At 29.0% G+C, this 18,250-nt stretch overlaps 1 protein-coding gene across 8 annotated transcripts in view; it reads right to left on the minus strand.

Moving 5' to 3' along the window:
- The window catches only part of dac (dachshund family transcription factor), a 241,433-nt gene extending 223,393 nt beyond the window's left edge, over positions 1-18,040 (minus strand). For 5 of the 8 annotated variants that reach the window (XM_088183121.1, XM_088183120.1, XM_088183117.1 and 2 more), the window contains exon 1: positions 17,389-18,029. In XM_088183121.1, the coding sequence (XP_088039247.1) occupies positions 17,389-17,990 (602 nt within the window). In that variant the 5' untranslated portion in view covers positions 17,991-18,029. Of the gene's footprint in view, positions 1-17,388 lie in introns of all 8 variants that reach the window. The other 3 variants (XM_088183119.1, XM_088183118.1, XM_088183123.1) reach the window with 1 other exon arrangement.
- Between the last annotated feature and the right edge of the window lie 210 nt (positions 18,041-18,250).

An 18,250-nucleotide genomic window follows, 5' to 3' on the forward strand; every position in this document is an offset into this window, starting at 1 on the left:
AATCAATCACAAACATAAAAAAATCAGGCGCATACAAATATACGAATCGATATATTATACAAATATTTTTTTTATTTCATAACCTTTTATAGAACCAACTTTCAACTCGGTAGTCCTTTTGTTAATTAATCTCTCGTACGAACGTATGGGTTTGCATCGGGAACGTATTATACAAAAAACTAATATTGCCACGGCAACAATAATCTCTTTTGAATAAAAAGAACCAATATTAAATGTAACAGATCAGCGTGATGCAGCAACAATGGAACAGACATAACCGAATGCAATACTATATTTTATATATACAATAGTGTACGTTTGTGTTGGTAAGGGACGAAGGGTCCCGAATATGATCTACGGTCGGTTTTCATTAGAACAAACACAACCAGAATTAAATAGTAACATTTTTTTTAATTTTATGGAATATGTTTGATTAGAATATTATCCATCTGGCTTTGTATTGTGTTTATAATATCCAGTTAAGTGGTAGCGCGAAGGGGTGCCATAATTTTTATTCGCAGTGATACAACAAAACCGCTACATGGTAGCCGTGATCCAAAAACTGTTTTTTCACATGTCATACAAGAACATATAAGGCAGCGATCGTAAACTTTACATAATAAAAATATACAACTACTTAGTCATCATCAGTAAATAAAGCAATAGGTATTGTTTAAATCGTTAGTCATTACACACTCACCTGAATTTTATCTCAAATCTAGAACAGAAATTAGTCATCATGGTGACGCTACTTTGAATGATTAAATCTTACTTTAAAATATAAATAATGCCTTTCACTACAATGCTATAATAACATGCTATGAAAACAATAAACATCTAACGTTTCACTGAATTAAAATACTACCATTAACTCAAAATGATCGATTTAATTATTATATACTACATATTTTACTTCACTGCTATTTTTTTGTATCTATATTCTGACTACTACGAGATAAAGATTATATATTTAAAGAATATTATTGCGTATTTATGATATCATGATAGTAAAATATTGCAAATATAAATAAAAATGTATTATCATCAAAAACTATACCATAAAAAAAAATTAAGTAAAGTTTTTGCGTTGCAATATTTTATTTGCACTATATCGAATATAAGGTATAGAGAAATGCCGTTTAGCGATATATTAATTTATATATTATAAATCATTCTTTGCAACATATTTTAATCTAATGCGTTACAGCGGAAAAAAACACAATTAACAACTACTAAGTAAGTAGTAGGACACCTGACTGAAATCAAAATTTGTCAATCAGTATTTAGTAACCATTATTACAAATGCAAATATAATTTATCATGAGATAAAGAAATGTGATGTGATGGCCGATTTGAATTATAAATATATATAATCACCAATTCTGATCTCCTTGACACGGTAAAAAATAATTTCCATATATAATTTGAATTCAAACAATAGTTTTTCTTACTCGAAATGAAAGAAAAGTTGAAAGAAATATAGTTGCTACAATAAAGGTTGACTATCCCTGTTTTATGTTTACTTTTTTTAATAATATCATCCCCCTGCCGTTTTTTACGGTTCCTCCCTTTGTGCTCGGCCTCTCCGCCGCTGTGTGGAAGAATCAAATTGTATCAGCTTTTGAAATTATAATGGATAGGTTTCTGTGAAATTGAATATGACTAGAGTATGAATCGCAAAAAATGACATGCGCTGCGCGACCGACGCCTAAATGATAATTTAAATTGTTGGTCGCGCAGTGGGGACGACGCCATATTGCCAGACCCTGTGTGTGAATTAAGCAGCGGCCATCTTATTTTTTTTTTTTTTATTCATGGCGGATTACCATAATAAATGCGCAAAGTGACAATGTTCGCGTTCTGTCGCCGTTTTGTTCGTACACGTGATACACATTTTTTAAAAATCACTAATCGGTTATTCTCAAACATTTTCGATTTAATTTTAAAGATTCAATACTTAAAGACTTTAGTTATAATAATAAATTATTTTATCTTGCTCTTTTATATGCATCGAGTAATTTAGTCAAATTAGAAGAAAAGCATGAATATGTTTCATGAATCAGCAAATGATATTTTAAGCGTAAAACCATAAATGCCACATAAAAAAAATATATTTAAAACAGAACTTATTGCAAATTATTTCCATAAATATAAAATTTTGATAACGTAGCTTCGTGCCAATGAACCAAAAAATTTTGAGTACGTCGATATCTTGTGAATCTTAAATGCTAATGAAAAATCAAATACACCAAAATAAATGGCATAATAAGCTTTTATAATTATTAATATTTAGATAGATAAAAATCACACAAGTAATAGTTAAACTATCTACCTTAAGCTCTAACTAATGCGTAAATTATAAAGTTTTTTAAATTAGTACTATAAATTAATTTAAATATATTTAGATGGCCTTTCTTTTTTTGTATATTTTTAGAATGACAAATTTACTTAAAATCAATGTTTTTGTTACGGTATGATTTTTTAAAACTAGCGCAAATATATATAGATAAAAGGCCTTGAAATGCACTAAAAATATATAGGTTAATCAAATAAAATAATGTAAGCTTAATTAAAACATGATACAATTTATATCAATCAGTTTTAATAATATTTTTTTGTAGTATCAACTTGTGACAAAATTTCTTAAAATTTTAACTTGTGATATTTTTTTTCAAAACACGATATTAAAATGATCAAATGATTTTAAAATCGTCAATTGACTGTTTTTAATATAAAATAGTATAAGATTTACTTGCTTTTTATTTATTGTTTTTAAATTTCAAATTGCCGGTTTTTTCACTAACTTAACTAAATCAAACAAAGTGTATATATGTTTTTTAATTTAGTTATGGCATTAATTAAAATATGAATAACTGTTTTCGTCGTAAGAACTTGTAAATAGTAATGAAATATTGAAATAAAAAAGTATGATACTATTACAAATGATTTATATTTATGATTTAGTACATAGCATATATACATAACAAAATAGCAAACCATTGACAAACACAAAAGGTAACAACTGTGCCTAATAAAAAATATAAGTTACAAGTTGAAATATTTTATAGTCAAACTAGTGGAAATTATATATAATCATCACTGAAGTGTTCAATAAAACATTATTTTTTTAGAATGCGATAAAATTCTATTTAATACTGCAATTAAATAGTTACACCGTCACTTTTTTATTAAACCAATTAAAACCCAACAGCCTTCATACAAACAATGCATAAATATCATCGAATGATACAAACGACACTGAAACTGAATATTCTAATATTTTGCATTTATTCTTGTTCTCCTTAAAATGTATTTCGTTAACTCCAGTGTTTAATGAACTCGTCGGAAGAAAAAGATAATTAAAATTTACGGACCGCATAAAAAGAAATAAGAACGTTTGAATTGTGAATATATACCTGTACGTACCTAGTATATATAATATAATACACAATATGTGTGCAAGAAAAAAATAATGTAGAGAGACAAGAGGTCGAACTTGACCCTGGCTTATAGTAGATAGAAGCAGCGGCTTCTTCTCGTCTTCCTCCTCCCTTCGCTAATGGTATTATTAAAACGTCTTCCTAATTACACCTTACATCAATCAGACGTGAAACGCTCTCCATTCGACCCCATTGTTTGGCACCGTTCGAACTGAATGTACGAAATCACCACGATAAGATTATGAGATGCATAGACGCATTCCGAATAGATCGCCGATCATGTCGATAATGTGTTTGAGCGTACTACGTAGTGATTCTCAAACGTCTGTAATTACTAATATAATGTAAAATTATATCTAAGAAAAATTTCAGTTTCAGAATCTATCAATCAATGGAATACATTTTACTATGTATTTAAAAGTTGTAAATATAATATTTTTATTCTACAAGTTATAATAAATCTGAATAAATAAATATTTGATACTAAGAACATGATATAATGCGCTTTGCAATGAGAAAGGATGTGAAAAAATAAGTTAGTAATAACATGATGATTTCGATCAAATCTTTATCTGTAACACTTATGATATTATAAAAGCTGCTTATAAATACAACCAAGCAAAACGCTCACAATATTATATATAATTAAATAATTTATATTTCTAATATATTTGTATATCCACACACCATTATTTATTCATCATAAACGTCTTATAATACCTAGATTTTTTATTATGTGTTGAAAATTAATTTATTCACTCGTGCTCGGCGTCAACGTCCAACAAAAGAACAAACCAAAGGTGGACGATGACGGGCAACTTAATTACGAATTCATTGAAATCACGTGTGACCAGATCAAAAGGGGCCGCAGGGCTGCGCCCTCGACTCCCCCGCCTCCCTTCGAGGTTTACTTAGAGTGGGCCATATTGCTTCCGAATATTACCAATGCGAAATTTTGCCGCACTATATTGATTGATAGCGTTCAAATTCGTTATCGGGCGTGTATTATTAATATCGGCCAATCGTACGGTGCTCCAAAGTGAAAGAGAATACATACGATATTTTCAAATTATACAATATCGTCGAATCACGCCAAGATGATATTCATATGTCCGCCCACTTCATTCGTTGGAAGGTCGGAGGTTATACCTATTATTATTAGTTTTTGCATCAAGAGTTTCTTCTTTGTTTGGGTGTAAGGGAGCCCAGCAATCAGCGTACAGCAGTCATTGTTGCAGTCGTTTGCTTTGTTGTAAAAGGAGTTTTCATCTAGCCACACTCCGAACGACTGCCATGGTACGTGCCGCCCTGTCATTACATCAGTCATCACAACATATCGGCTTCACAGAATCTCTCTTGTCGGCGTGATGCTGTGTTTGACTCGAAATATATTTCAGTATCACAGTCCGTTGATATATCAATGAACACATTAACTATTTTTATGCGTATAAGACAATGTTCCATAATTCATTTGTTTGTCTTAGAAGTGGCCCAATCGATCAACACAAGAAAAAGTGTAATCTTGAATTCGTACTTTTTATTATATTGTATGTACTTAACTAATGTTCTTAATTGTAGCCCCTGTAACGTATTGCGTTTATAGTATTATATAGCAACAGTGTATGTAAATAAATGATATACAAATATCTATATTTAAAGTATGGTATCAAAATCAATAAAGTGCATAAAATGAATATAATTTACTAATTTAATAACCATGGAATATATATTGTAAATATAATAAATAGCTCAATTTAAAATGTAGCAATTAATTATAAATATTTTTTAACTGCTGAAAATATTGTTGTATTTTACAAAAGCAGACAAAATATATTGCTATTTTTATTATTGATAATAAAAATAAGATAAATAATGTAGTCAATTAACTCAGATTTAAAATCATATTAAAATAGTAGACTTAAATACTATGCATAAAAGTGCATAGTATAAAATATGATATATATTGGTTAACCAAAGTACATATATTTTATTTAATAAACATAATTCAATTCATCCTTATTATTCTTGAACGGCTTAAATATTGTTGTATTTTAAAAAAGCTACCAAATTAATTTTTTTTTTTTTTTAATATCTTTACTAATAATAAAAAAACATATAAATTAGGTAATTAATTACCCAGCATTAAAATCATAATAAAATATAGGACCTAAGGAGCATGAATAAAAGTGCATAGTATAAATTACTGAAAAGCATTACATATTTTTTTTAACCAAAAAAATATAATTTATTAAATTTATTATAAATATTTTAAAGTTGCGATGAAATTATAATTTAGTTATAATTAATGTCTTAAGCAACAATTATATTTCAGTGTTTTGAAACTAACGAAACCAGTAAATAACAATTTTTACTTCAAAATATACTGCACAATTATTTGAATAGCCAATTTCAACAAAAATATTACTAAAACTTTGTTCAAAAAAATATTTATAGCCCAAAAACTTGAGGGTCCGGTATTTATACACTCGCTAGCTGCGGTACCTCACGACAGTGAGAGACCGACACCTAGTAATAGTTAAAATATAAATACATTTATAGTTGTATTTTAAAGAACAGAAAATACAATATAATTGGTTTTATTATTTTGATGTACATATTGAAATAAATAAATAATAGTAAAACACAGTAAGTGTTTTTTCAAATCAAGACACGTATGTATAGATGTTACAGTGAATGTAAATTATTTTCACTGGCGTTTCAGTGAAATCATATCCTAATACATATTAACGGTAAATATATATTTCTACTATCGAAAATATAATTTTACTGTTATGTTATATTTTTTTACTTTATAAGTCACTTTTATATATTGAGTAACATTACTATAAATTTCAGGTATTTTATATATATTATGGAAAATTACAGAAAATAATTTTTCATGTAACCAATTATCCAGAACACGAGTCCATATAAATTTATGATTCATGGCCCTAGTTACGCAGAGATTAGGTACAACTACACAGAGATATTGACATTAAAGGGCGCAAAAATGTGGGGCACAGCCGGTCGATACAACCTACATATTTCGAAGAAGGGGCGAGTCAGTTTCCATAGGGAAGATACCCTTATAATACCTACTACTGCTCAAGTTGAGAGATTTCATTATCCGCACACATAAATTATGCATGTATTGTATGCGCACGTTAATACAGTCAAACTCTGTTACACCGAATCGTTTATAATATACAAAAAAAATATTTAATTTTATTTCGGTTCGGTTCGACGATCCCGATGAAACGAGAAACAAAACTATTATTTTAATTGCCCATAATGGATAATATTTTATTTAATTAAGCAACGTCGAAAGCAGCCTAATTTAATGCGCATTTAATTATACGTAATTTTCTGCCTTCGTGTCGTACATAACCTATATATAAATTTTATTAATAATAAAAAAATATATATATGTTATAATCATATTCAAATTATATTTAAATACTTTCTATAACAACGAAATTAATTATAAACGCAATCAAAAATATATTATATATAGCATGCACATTAATAACGTTTGTTTTAATTAAAAATATTCTGAGCCTCGAAATTAAATTGGCATTTCTGGCAATGGTACCTTTAAACGATTCTTTCATTCATTTGTGGCACTACAAAAAATATATATCAAAAGGGTGTGCCTCCTTTTTGAGTTATACTACCAGTCCGAATGCCCTCAAGATTTATGACTAATGATTGAAACATTTCCAGGTTTGCCCGATTCCGCGGCCTCCGGTTAATTATTTAACAGCACCTTCGGATGGTCAACAGTTTTTTTAACCTTGTTCCATCTTAACATTTTATTTCACCGGCATAAAACGGTTTACGACCCCAGAGCGCAAGGTGCACGTATAACCTCTAATTCGAATTTTTGCGGTCGTTTATAATGTGTACGACTTATAAGATGTTTGCTAACGATATCTAGCGCAACAATGTTCTCGCTATAATAAAACATCATACAAAAGATTGTAGTTTTTAAATCTCTCCCGATGATATTATTTTACACAGCGTATCCCACACTCTCTTATCGCATTGATAATAGATTCTTTAATTGTTTTAACCGTAACTACGAATGCAATTATTTCACGTTATACGCGAGTTTACTATAATATACCAGATCGTTATCAATGTGCCACTATTCGAGTTGCGCAATTTATTTATGTCGGAATTCGGAAAGACATCGCGCTCTGATCCATTAATTTGGACGGTACACCGTGTTCAGAAAGCCATTGTTCAAAATGATAATTAGACGTTTATTAGCACTAAATTATACAAATAAAAAAACCAAAACGCTACAAATAACACGTTGAAATTTTACCGCTATTAGGCTTATTGTCTGATTCGCTCTTATCGCCGCATTTAATCTCTACAGTTGAACTCTTTTTTATTTTTTAACTTTAATAACTACAATACGCCTGTTTCGTATGCAAAATATATTAATTAAACACCGTGTTCGATATGTGTTGTGTATTTCGTAAGTGTGTCTGGATTTTGGGAATTTACATAAAATAATACGTATTTTAAATACATCCAATAATGAACGGTCATTAAATAGTGTGTATATAAAGCAATAAAGTTTTATATACGCATACATATGTAGCTATATATTTAATAATGCATATGCATAGTTATAAAGATGGTTGATTTGATAATAAAAAACGTATGCATTCAATAATAGAATTATTATGAATAGCGTGAGCATTGCTATGGCAGAACAAGTAATTTAATTAATTTAAATATTAATATTACAATAGCTTATTTAACCTTTAAACAAACGTAATAGCACAATAATTTAAAATCATGCTTATAAATTAAAAGTCATGTGTTTTAACCTAATCTCACCTATAATAAATTTAGAAACGTCTAGTAGGTAATTGAAGTCATAATAGAATACACAACATTATAATTTTTTAGTGTTATTACAATATACACTAGTTTATGTTGCTGTGACGCATTGGGATAACGTATTTAATATTATTACAATTTAATAAACATTTAAATATAGTTTACAATTGGTTTGATATACCCAAAATCTAAAAAAATGTTTGAAATGTATTATATGTACTATAAATATATGTGAAAATTACTTGCATTCTCGCACTGGTTAGGATTTGCTAAATATGATATTGAAGTTAATAAACCTAAGTCATAAAAATATGGCTAATGCTTCAAGGACTAAGATCAGAATATTTTTTTATTATTTAAAATTGTGCTATCAATAAATATAGTAATACAAAGGATTGGCTACTTTAAGTTACATTTAAGTCTCCAATTGACAGTTGTGTTACTGAAACATTGTTACTTTTTAACTCTCTTTAAAAAAATATTTTTTCATTACATTTTATACACAGATTTTTGGCTGTAGATAAGTAATTTTAAATATATTTTTGCATTGAGGTAGTGATTTTTTATTAAAATTTACGAGGCAAATTATGACAACATTTAAATAAAATGATTAAAAATATATATGCATGACAAAAGCATATTCATAATACACACATCTCAGGATTATTGTCCTATCAACCGTATATAAGCACATGTCTTTAGCAATGGTTTATGTTATAGTCAGCCTAGCGTAAAATAACGCAATGCGTAGGTAACGCGATTGTTTAATACTATGTGTTACTTCAATAATAAGGAGAATGTGAACACGGCGATAGAACTAGTTCTCGTTTTATTGTATTATTACGACCGGAATAATTTATTCAATACAATTGTATATACATATGTGTGTGAATTTGATATTATTTATACGTAAAGACTAACGGCCGTTTTAAGAACATACAATTTTTAAATATATAATTACACATGCAAATGAATTACTATTACAGCGATGCGTAACACTATCGAATATTGTCGTTACGCAATATTAACTAACATATATTAACAGCACTTGTGATACATAATTAAGCGATCTTCTCGCATTTTAATCGATTAGCATATTTCTGTGTCGAATCAAACTAGTTGTGTTTAAGAAAGTTCTGCACTGTATTTCTTTGATTAGCTTATCTGATTCATTTAATTATAACACATAGCCCTGTTATTTATTCCGGCATTGTGTGTTAAGCAATTTGCAATATGATAAACTTTACCGAGTCATCCGTCAAAAGTATATATCATTGTTATAATTAAGGGAACAACAGCGTTAAGAAATTCATGAATAATTGCCTCTAACCTTTGGGAAAATTTGCTTTAAATAGTAATTATTCGCCAAAAACTAATTCGTTACAATTAATGTAATTTATCGTGTGTAATATAATGAAATGAAATATAAAAAAAATACATTTTATATTCTTATATATAGGAACGTAACTAATTGGCGCAATAATTCATAAAAGACTTGTAATGCATTACATTTGAATATACATTGAATTTGTAGTTATAATTAATTTTAATAACTGTTGTGCGGCGATCCAAATTTAGCTGATATAAACAACCGAAGCGCGTACAATGGTTATCGCGAGAGTTCAACTAAAATATCGATCGATTTAACGGTGTGTATATAAATAAACTGAACGATCTTAAATGGTATGATTGTATAATATTATATAATGGCGAAATGAATCAAACTTTGGTTAAATTTAACCTCGCCTCAATATTAATAATATGGTTTACTATGTATTATATGTACATGCGAGAGGTTTACTGCGTGGCGCGTTGCTATTTCTTGGAAGACCCATAAACGTACCAACAATTAACAAGTTTCTTCGGAACTCGTCGCTAATTAATCGCAGTTATGAAAATTAGATTAATTATAAAATTAACAAATCGACAAACTACGCCGGCGCGGCACGGTGGTGTATCACTCTCTTTTACAACGCGCCGAAAATAACTTTGATGAAACAGCAAAAGTTTAGTTAACGACTCGCGCAAAATAAACCGCAAGACGTATAATTTGCACGGCATTTGAAAAACCGCCATATCGATTCGCCTTAACACTAAGATCAATAAAGGATGGAGCAAAAAAATACTTCGGCAAATCAAAAACATATTTAAAAAAAACTTCTCAGCGATATGGGCAAAAATTTTAATTTATATATCTATGTATATAATATTTGTTTATTATATGTTTCAATTAAAAAATAAACGGTAGTAACAATGCAATTGAAATGTGTATATAAATACTAATTAATAAAATTAAATTACGATAACTCTATAATAAGTCAGAAATTTACAAAAAATATAGTATTGTGATAAAATACAAAAACTATTTTTTTGTATTTTTATATAATACTTTGATTTTAAATATATGATTAAAATGTAAGTTTTTATGTAAGCAAATAATAATATAATATTTCATATATATATTTTTAAAATATCAAATTTATTAATTACATAAATGTTTTAACAGAAAGAAGCTTTTATAATAATTTAAATTTACTTTTACCTTAAAAATAGAAGTTTTTTTCTAAAATATTTTTTTATAATTTGGTCAATTTTATTCGGTTTTGGAATATAACTTTTAACTTAAGCAATAATTTTAGTGTTGAAGGTTTTCAACGTTTTTTTTTTAAATCTCAACAATCTTTACAGTGCTACAATTTACATAAATGCAATATTTAAATAATGAATATTTATGTCTAATATACATTTTAAATGCCTATGGATACCTAAAAAATACCAAATTTTGTAGATTCTTAAAATATTTTTTTTAAATAAATTCAAGAGAATTAAACTTTAAATAAATGTATCATAAATATAGAACAAAATTTTGTTGTACATATTAAATTTATGTATAAAAATAAATTCCACATATTAAAACAATAAAACCCTCCAATGTAAAAAATATAAGTAATATTTTTTTTACTATTTTTGCTACTTAGACTTCATGCATTCTCATTAATTAAAAAAACGAAATATCAAGCAGCTTTTAAATGCACCACAGCCTAATTTTTCTAAAAAAAAATTTTATTTTCAAACTATATAAATTCTTCTTAGCCCCCTCGATTCGATGCCCGAGGCGTACGCCTTTGTTGCCTAACCTAATAGGTCGGCTCTGCACACACGTCGTCATTGTCTATCGCGCAATCGCTCGTCATCGCCGAATCAATTGGTCCAAAAAAGAGTCATCATCGTCCTTGTCGGCGAGCGAGCCGCTCTAATAGCTGGCAACACTGTATTATTGAGCTGTCACAGCTAAAAAATCAATATTCTACGTGTTCGCATCATAACAACACCCATGTAAGACGGTTACAGACGTGCCCGGTTGTGGATGCTCAATCACCGTAAAGAGCGCCGATGTTCTGTTGACTTTTTTCGTTACAATTTTTTTTCAATCCTAACATCGGTGACGATAAGTTATCGAAATATAATGAAGACGCTCGTGTCGTTTAACTGGTCTAGAATGGCATTCGATGGCCTATAATGGCCTTCACGGTTTCTGGTCATGGGACGCTCGAATTATAGCTCTGATTTATTGCACCTAAAACGGGTTTTGTATATGTGTTTTAAACGCATCAAATAAACGCATATGTATTAATTTAAATCTATTAGTAATTAGAAATTCTAGTCAAAATCCCATCGCGTAATTTATAAATGAGTTCTACTATGTCTACATACATTGTAGTTTAATTGTGTGGTGCGTTTTTTATTATTTGATATTTATAGTAAACGAATTGGTGCTATAAAGTTAGGCGAGATTGCAGTGCAATTCAGCGAGTTTTATTGCACAATATGCAGCAAAATAAGTTTTAAAGCTTGCAACCATTATATATTTTTCTTGTGCATTTTCAATTTCCTGATAATATATAATATTTACAATGTAACTCTTCAATTACCTATCGTATAAAATACATCCTAATATAAAAATAATATGCAAAATAATGACAAACGGGAAAAATGAAACAAGCGGAAACCTAAAAAAATCTTTTTTATAGAAACAGAAACGTAAAGTGCATTGTGGCGTCAATTAAATTCTGCCTTAACTTTTTTGCGGCAATATCTATATAAATAAAATTATTAATAATTTAATAAATCGTAAAGTTATCCTAATAAAATAAAAAATAGGTATCTTTGTGAAATTACAAATTTAAACTACGACATTTTAAAACGCGTAAGTTCCGTCTTCAATACAATTAATGAGCAATAATATAATTATTAAAAAAATAGCAATTAGAAGCAATAAAATTCTCACTTTTCCGTCAGATAATTCATGTTTTTTCTTTGAATAAAAAACAGATACAGATGCAATATCTATTATTTTTATTATTTAACTATATATTTTTTTCTTATACTTATTTCTATATAGTAAAACGATTAAAGACACCATAACAATGACTTATTACTAAGCAGTCAAATAAACAACAGTATTCTAAAACAAATTAACATAGTTTTATATTACAATTTGAACGTTATTACCAATATAAAAAAAAAAAATTCAAAACTAAAAAAATAGCAACGATATTACTAAAAAAATATTTAATTAGAAGTTTAATATTTTGAACTGCTCCGATAAGTTTTTTTGTATTTTTTTTTATAAATGTGATTATTAAAATAAAATTAAATATACGTTTGTACTTAAAAATAAAAACTATAAAATAAAAATTAACTTACAACAAAAAATATAGTTTTTCTGATTAAATATGCCTTCATAAAACGATTGCTAAAAATGTATTGCTAAGCAATAAATTAAATCATGGTATTTTAAATACAGTTCTTTTAAGAAAAATGTATTTTATATAATTTTTCAAACGTAATAAAATAAACAGAAATAACAGAAAGAAATATTTTTACAAATAGAAACTTAAAATATCTCGCTGCGCTGGCAAGTTAATTTTGCTTTTTCTTTTTAAAAAAAGTGATTATGAAGAAAAAAATATTATAAGTATTATTTAATAATTTGAAAGGATTTTTTAAAACATAAAATAATCTTGCAACAAAAATATAGTTTCTTCTGAATAAATATCAGATTTTCCAAAAACTTATTGCTAAGCGGCAAAATAAATCATTGTATTCTAAAATACGTAAATATAGATTTAAACATAGTTCTTAAATATTAAATATTGATTTTATTTATAAAATTGTATTTGATGTAATTTTTTAAACGTAAAAATATTAACATCGAAAATAACAAAGGATTTTTTTACTAGAAGCCTAAATATAATCGCTGCGCCAAATTATTTCAGCTTTTCCTTTTAATGAAAAGTTATATACGAAGAAAAAATATTATTAGTACTATTAAATAATTTAGGAGAATTTCTTCAAATACAAAATAACATTACAACAGAAACGTAATTTCTTCGTAAATTATATATGTTAAAGACATTATGCCAAAAACTTATTGCTAAGCGGCAAAATAAATCACGGTAATTTAAAACACGTAATAATAGCTTATTTTACAATTTTCAAATAATAAAGTTAATTTAGTAATTTTCCAAACTTTAAAAATATAAATAGCGGAATATTAAAAAAAAAATTTTTTTCAATAACTGAATTTTTCTTTTAAATAAAAAATTATACTATAATGTTTTCTATAAAATAAAATAATCTTAAACACCCCTATAATAACTAATAAGAAAAATATATTATTAATAAAAAAATCACTTTTCATTTTTCAATCAATTTTCTGTTTTTTTTTCAATAGAAAATAATAATAATAATATATAATAAGTAATACATAAGCTATCTTAAAATTTTAAATAATAAAAAAATTAGTTATTTTAAATGGCTACATAAAACGATAAAAACTTTTTACTAAGCGGTAAATTAAACTCATAAGATACACTAATATAGGTTTTAAAATTCAATCCTGACAAAAAAATGTTTAAAAAATATCTCCTAAATTATTTTACCTATTATTGAAATTAATTTTTAAATGGAGGTAAATTTTACACATACATAAATAATAATAATATGACTAGCTTAAATGAGTAGTAAATTCTAAAAATATTAGACATTCCTCCCCTACCTTATTTATCTTATTAAAAATCAATTATTTTAACACTTTAATAGAAACTTTTCTACGTTTTATTATAAAAATAAAAAAACAAATAGCGATTTTTTTTATTTAATCCAACAACATACAAAAATATATTGTTGCCGCTGTAATATATTCATACATTTTAGTATATCTACTTTTATTATATTTATATTTTATAAATAGATTCGAGGTAAAAATAATAATGTTTAGTTCAAATTGTATTAATATATAAACTTAAGTAATAAAATACTCGCCATGAATAAAATTAGATTAAAATCTCAGCGCCTTTATATTTATAAACACATTGTCCATTCACTAGAACATCATAGATTGATCATGTTTTTAATTAATTTTATTTATATCAAATATATTTACCCTATTCATTAACAAGTGATAGTAGACGCATTACACTAAATGTAAAACTCTAACTTATTAGCTGTATTATATACACTGCATATGTTTATCAATTTTTCAGATTATCTCTCAAATAAATCACAATTAAAAAAATAATGTATCATACAAAATATTTTTCAGCACATTCTATAATATAATATTACATATTAATTTAATTGGATTAAGCTATTTATGGATACACGGTAACGGTTCAGTTGCTCATGTATATAATTGATTTAATTTCTCTTCCATTTTCCTGATTAACTCAATCTAATGCCCGAACACTACTGCATACCTACTAAATTTTCCGGTCACACGGTTTATTCAATTTAAATTCTAAAATTGATCAGGTCTATAACAGATTTATTTCACGCAATATGATTTAACGAAATTATTGCAATCAAAAATATTATTCAGATCCTAAAAAAATGCTACAAGTACGCAGAAATTTCCAGCGCATCTGAATCGAGATTTTCCAGCGAATTTCCCGGAATAGACCATCCGGGACGAGCGTCCGACTGGAGCGTCGCTCCCGGAATAGGGAGAGCACACAAACAGTCGTATTACGATTGCGCGCCGATTCCAAGGAATGAATGGAACTCCGGGTATAGAGACTCCCCTCCGAATGTCACAACTCTCCCTCTCTCTCTCCATTTCCGTTACGATTGCAATGGGAATGAATGGAATCCGACGCACTTGTTGCGCGCCATCCCCGATTCCCATTCAGCGTCGCGACGCTCATTCACCTCAGATTTCAAGGTCGGATTTGTACCAATGCTCGACTATTAATGTGCTTAAAATATATTCATAATAATTTATATAATTGTAATTGATGTATATTGATTTTTGACAGCAATAGAAATACAACTTATAATTGTCGTATATATTTAAATAAATATGATATACGTATGTGATTCAATAATCGATTAACTAGCATTTATGCGATAGCTAAAATATTGTATGATATTATATTAAAACTATACTAGTATTTATATTGAAAATACTATCATATGAGATCTTGAATAAATAACTTGATTATTTATGTTATACTAATGCAAATTAAATCATATATTGTACATATATAATTATTATTATATGAATCAAGATTTATAAAATTAGATAAACAAATCATTATTTAAATTGAAAAGTAGCAAATTACATAATTGAGAAATTTATAGGAAGGAACAATTATAGATTTTAGAAGCACTGATTTCAGATATGTTCAAAACAAAATGTTATATTTGCAAATTTTCTGCTTTAAGCGATATAATAAATATATATCTATTTTTTTTAAAATCATTGATAAATTAATTTTATTAAGTAGCGAATTCCCTTCCCATTTTTTAAATATATCCGCTATTAAAATATACTAAATATAGTAAAAACATTGGGCTATATCTGATTTTTTAGACTACATATTTTTCAGTAAAATTATAAAATTTTATTAAAGTCTTTTTTAGGAATACTAGATATTCAAAAAATGTACGATTTTGGTTGCAAAGATTTTCTGAAATCAATATTTTATCTAAATTTTAATAAGATATAATCGCGAACCATGCGGTGGAACTGCACATTTTTCAGTATAACTATCAAATTTGTTGAAAGACTTTTTTAAGAACATTAGATATTTTAAAAATGTGTGAATTTTGTAGCATATATAATATATGAGAAATTCGACTAAATTGAAGTATTTACAGATAGGAGCAAAAACATTTGTTAAAATCCAGATTTGCAGAAGTAATATTTCATTAGCATTTTTTAAGATAAATAAGAATAAACAAAATGGTTGAGCTAAACATTTTTTAGTAATACTAGATATTTTAGATTTGAAATTTTCGAATAGATTTAAAAAAAATTATAGAAATGAGCAAATAAAAACTGGTTTAATCTAAATTTTTTAAGAACCAATATTTTATCAACATTTCTTTAACGTATGTTTGCGAACAAATTGGAGGGTTTACACATTTATCATATTTTAGTGTGTGTTTTTTTTTAATTTCTAGACATGTTAAAGATGTGACACTTTTTAAGCATATGTAACAAAATGGTGCTATTAAATAATTTACACCTAAAAGTGAAGTTAACCAATTATTGTAATATACACAAACTAATTAAATATTTTTTTAGCTATTCAATGTTTGACTATTGTAATATAACACAAAAAAATAATGACATTTTTCTAAAGAAATGAATTTAGATTTGTTTTTTAGAGCTAGGAACAAAAAGGCCAATTTAGACTTAAAGTTATCGATATTATAATATTATACGATCATGTTAATGTTGCACTATTGCAATATATTGATGGATGTCGCAAAAAAAGAAAAAATGTAACAGTGAGACGCTTTAAGGATGTGAAATTTACATAGTATATGTATTAGAATGGTTGAATCAAAGGGGCATTATTAGGAACAAAGTATTAGTACTTATGTTCATCTAGTTTAGGACTAGGATATTGTGAAAAAGTGTGCAACATAATTTTAATAGATGTATTGACATTCTCTGTATCACGTCTGAACAGAAAATTGGCCGTGAAACCTTAAAAATGAGTCAAGAGCATATATATAATCCGTCGGCGACGATTCGGCGAAAGGGATATTTTTAGGGGTATTTTTACGGCGCACGTACCTGGCCGTGGTGCAGTCGCGGTAGAGCACGTCGAAGTCCTTGCAGGACAGCAGCTTGCAGCGGTTGACTCCCGGCTGGATGGCTCCTAGTCCTCGAAGAATGCGCACTTGCTCCACGTTGCAGACGAGCGGCACGATGTCGAGGCGCTTTAGTTTGGTGTACACCGTGTGGAGTCCTCCAACGAGGTGCTTCAAGAAGAGCTCGAAAGCCTGAGGCAGGCAGAGCATGGTCTCGCCTTGGATGATGAAGGCGGCTACCTTTTGGCCACGATAGTCGACGAGCTTGCACTCGTTGGCGGCGGGGTCCGACGAAGATATCGGCGGAGGGCTGTTGTAGGAGCGCGGAGGCGCGTGATGGTGAGCCGCCGCCATGAGCTCGAGGGGCGAAGCGTGGTGCATCATCTGAAGAGATCCGAGGAGGCCGAGGCCCGGCGGCGGAAGGTGCGGAAGCCGCGGGGGCAGCAGGCCGGCCGCCCCCGCGGGACTGAGGGGCACCAGGGGCGCCAGGGGCGAGCGACGCGAAGGCGAACGGGGCGACCGAGAGCCCCCGCGAGACCCGCTACGCTCGCTACCCGTCGACACCGAGTCCACGGCGGACTCCATCTGAGACCGAAAAGTCGACGGCGACCGCGACCGCAGCGCGCGCCGACCGCGAGCCTAATAAATAAAAAGAGACCGAGCAGCGCAGCCGAGCCGACTCACGGAACCGCCCCTCTGCCGTCCGATTGGCGCGCGCGCTCAGAGGTCACGCCCATGGGGCGGGCGCGCGTTTTTCTTCGCCGCCGAAAGAACGCGACGTTATTTCTTTTACGATTGTCCGCGACCCCCCCACACACCGCCTCCCACTCGCGAGCAGCGGCGCC

Source organism: Plectrocnemia conspersa, unplaced genomic scaffold, assembly GCF_051122295.1.
Source record: "Plectrocnemia conspersa isolate PC_06_02 unplaced genomic scaffold, ASM5112229v1 ptg000003l, whole genome shotgun sequence".
In the NCBI taxonomy this organism is placed as follows: domain Eukaryota; kingdom Metazoa; phylum Arthropoda; class Insecta; order Trichoptera; family Polycentropodidae; genus Plectrocnemia; species Plectrocnemia conspersa.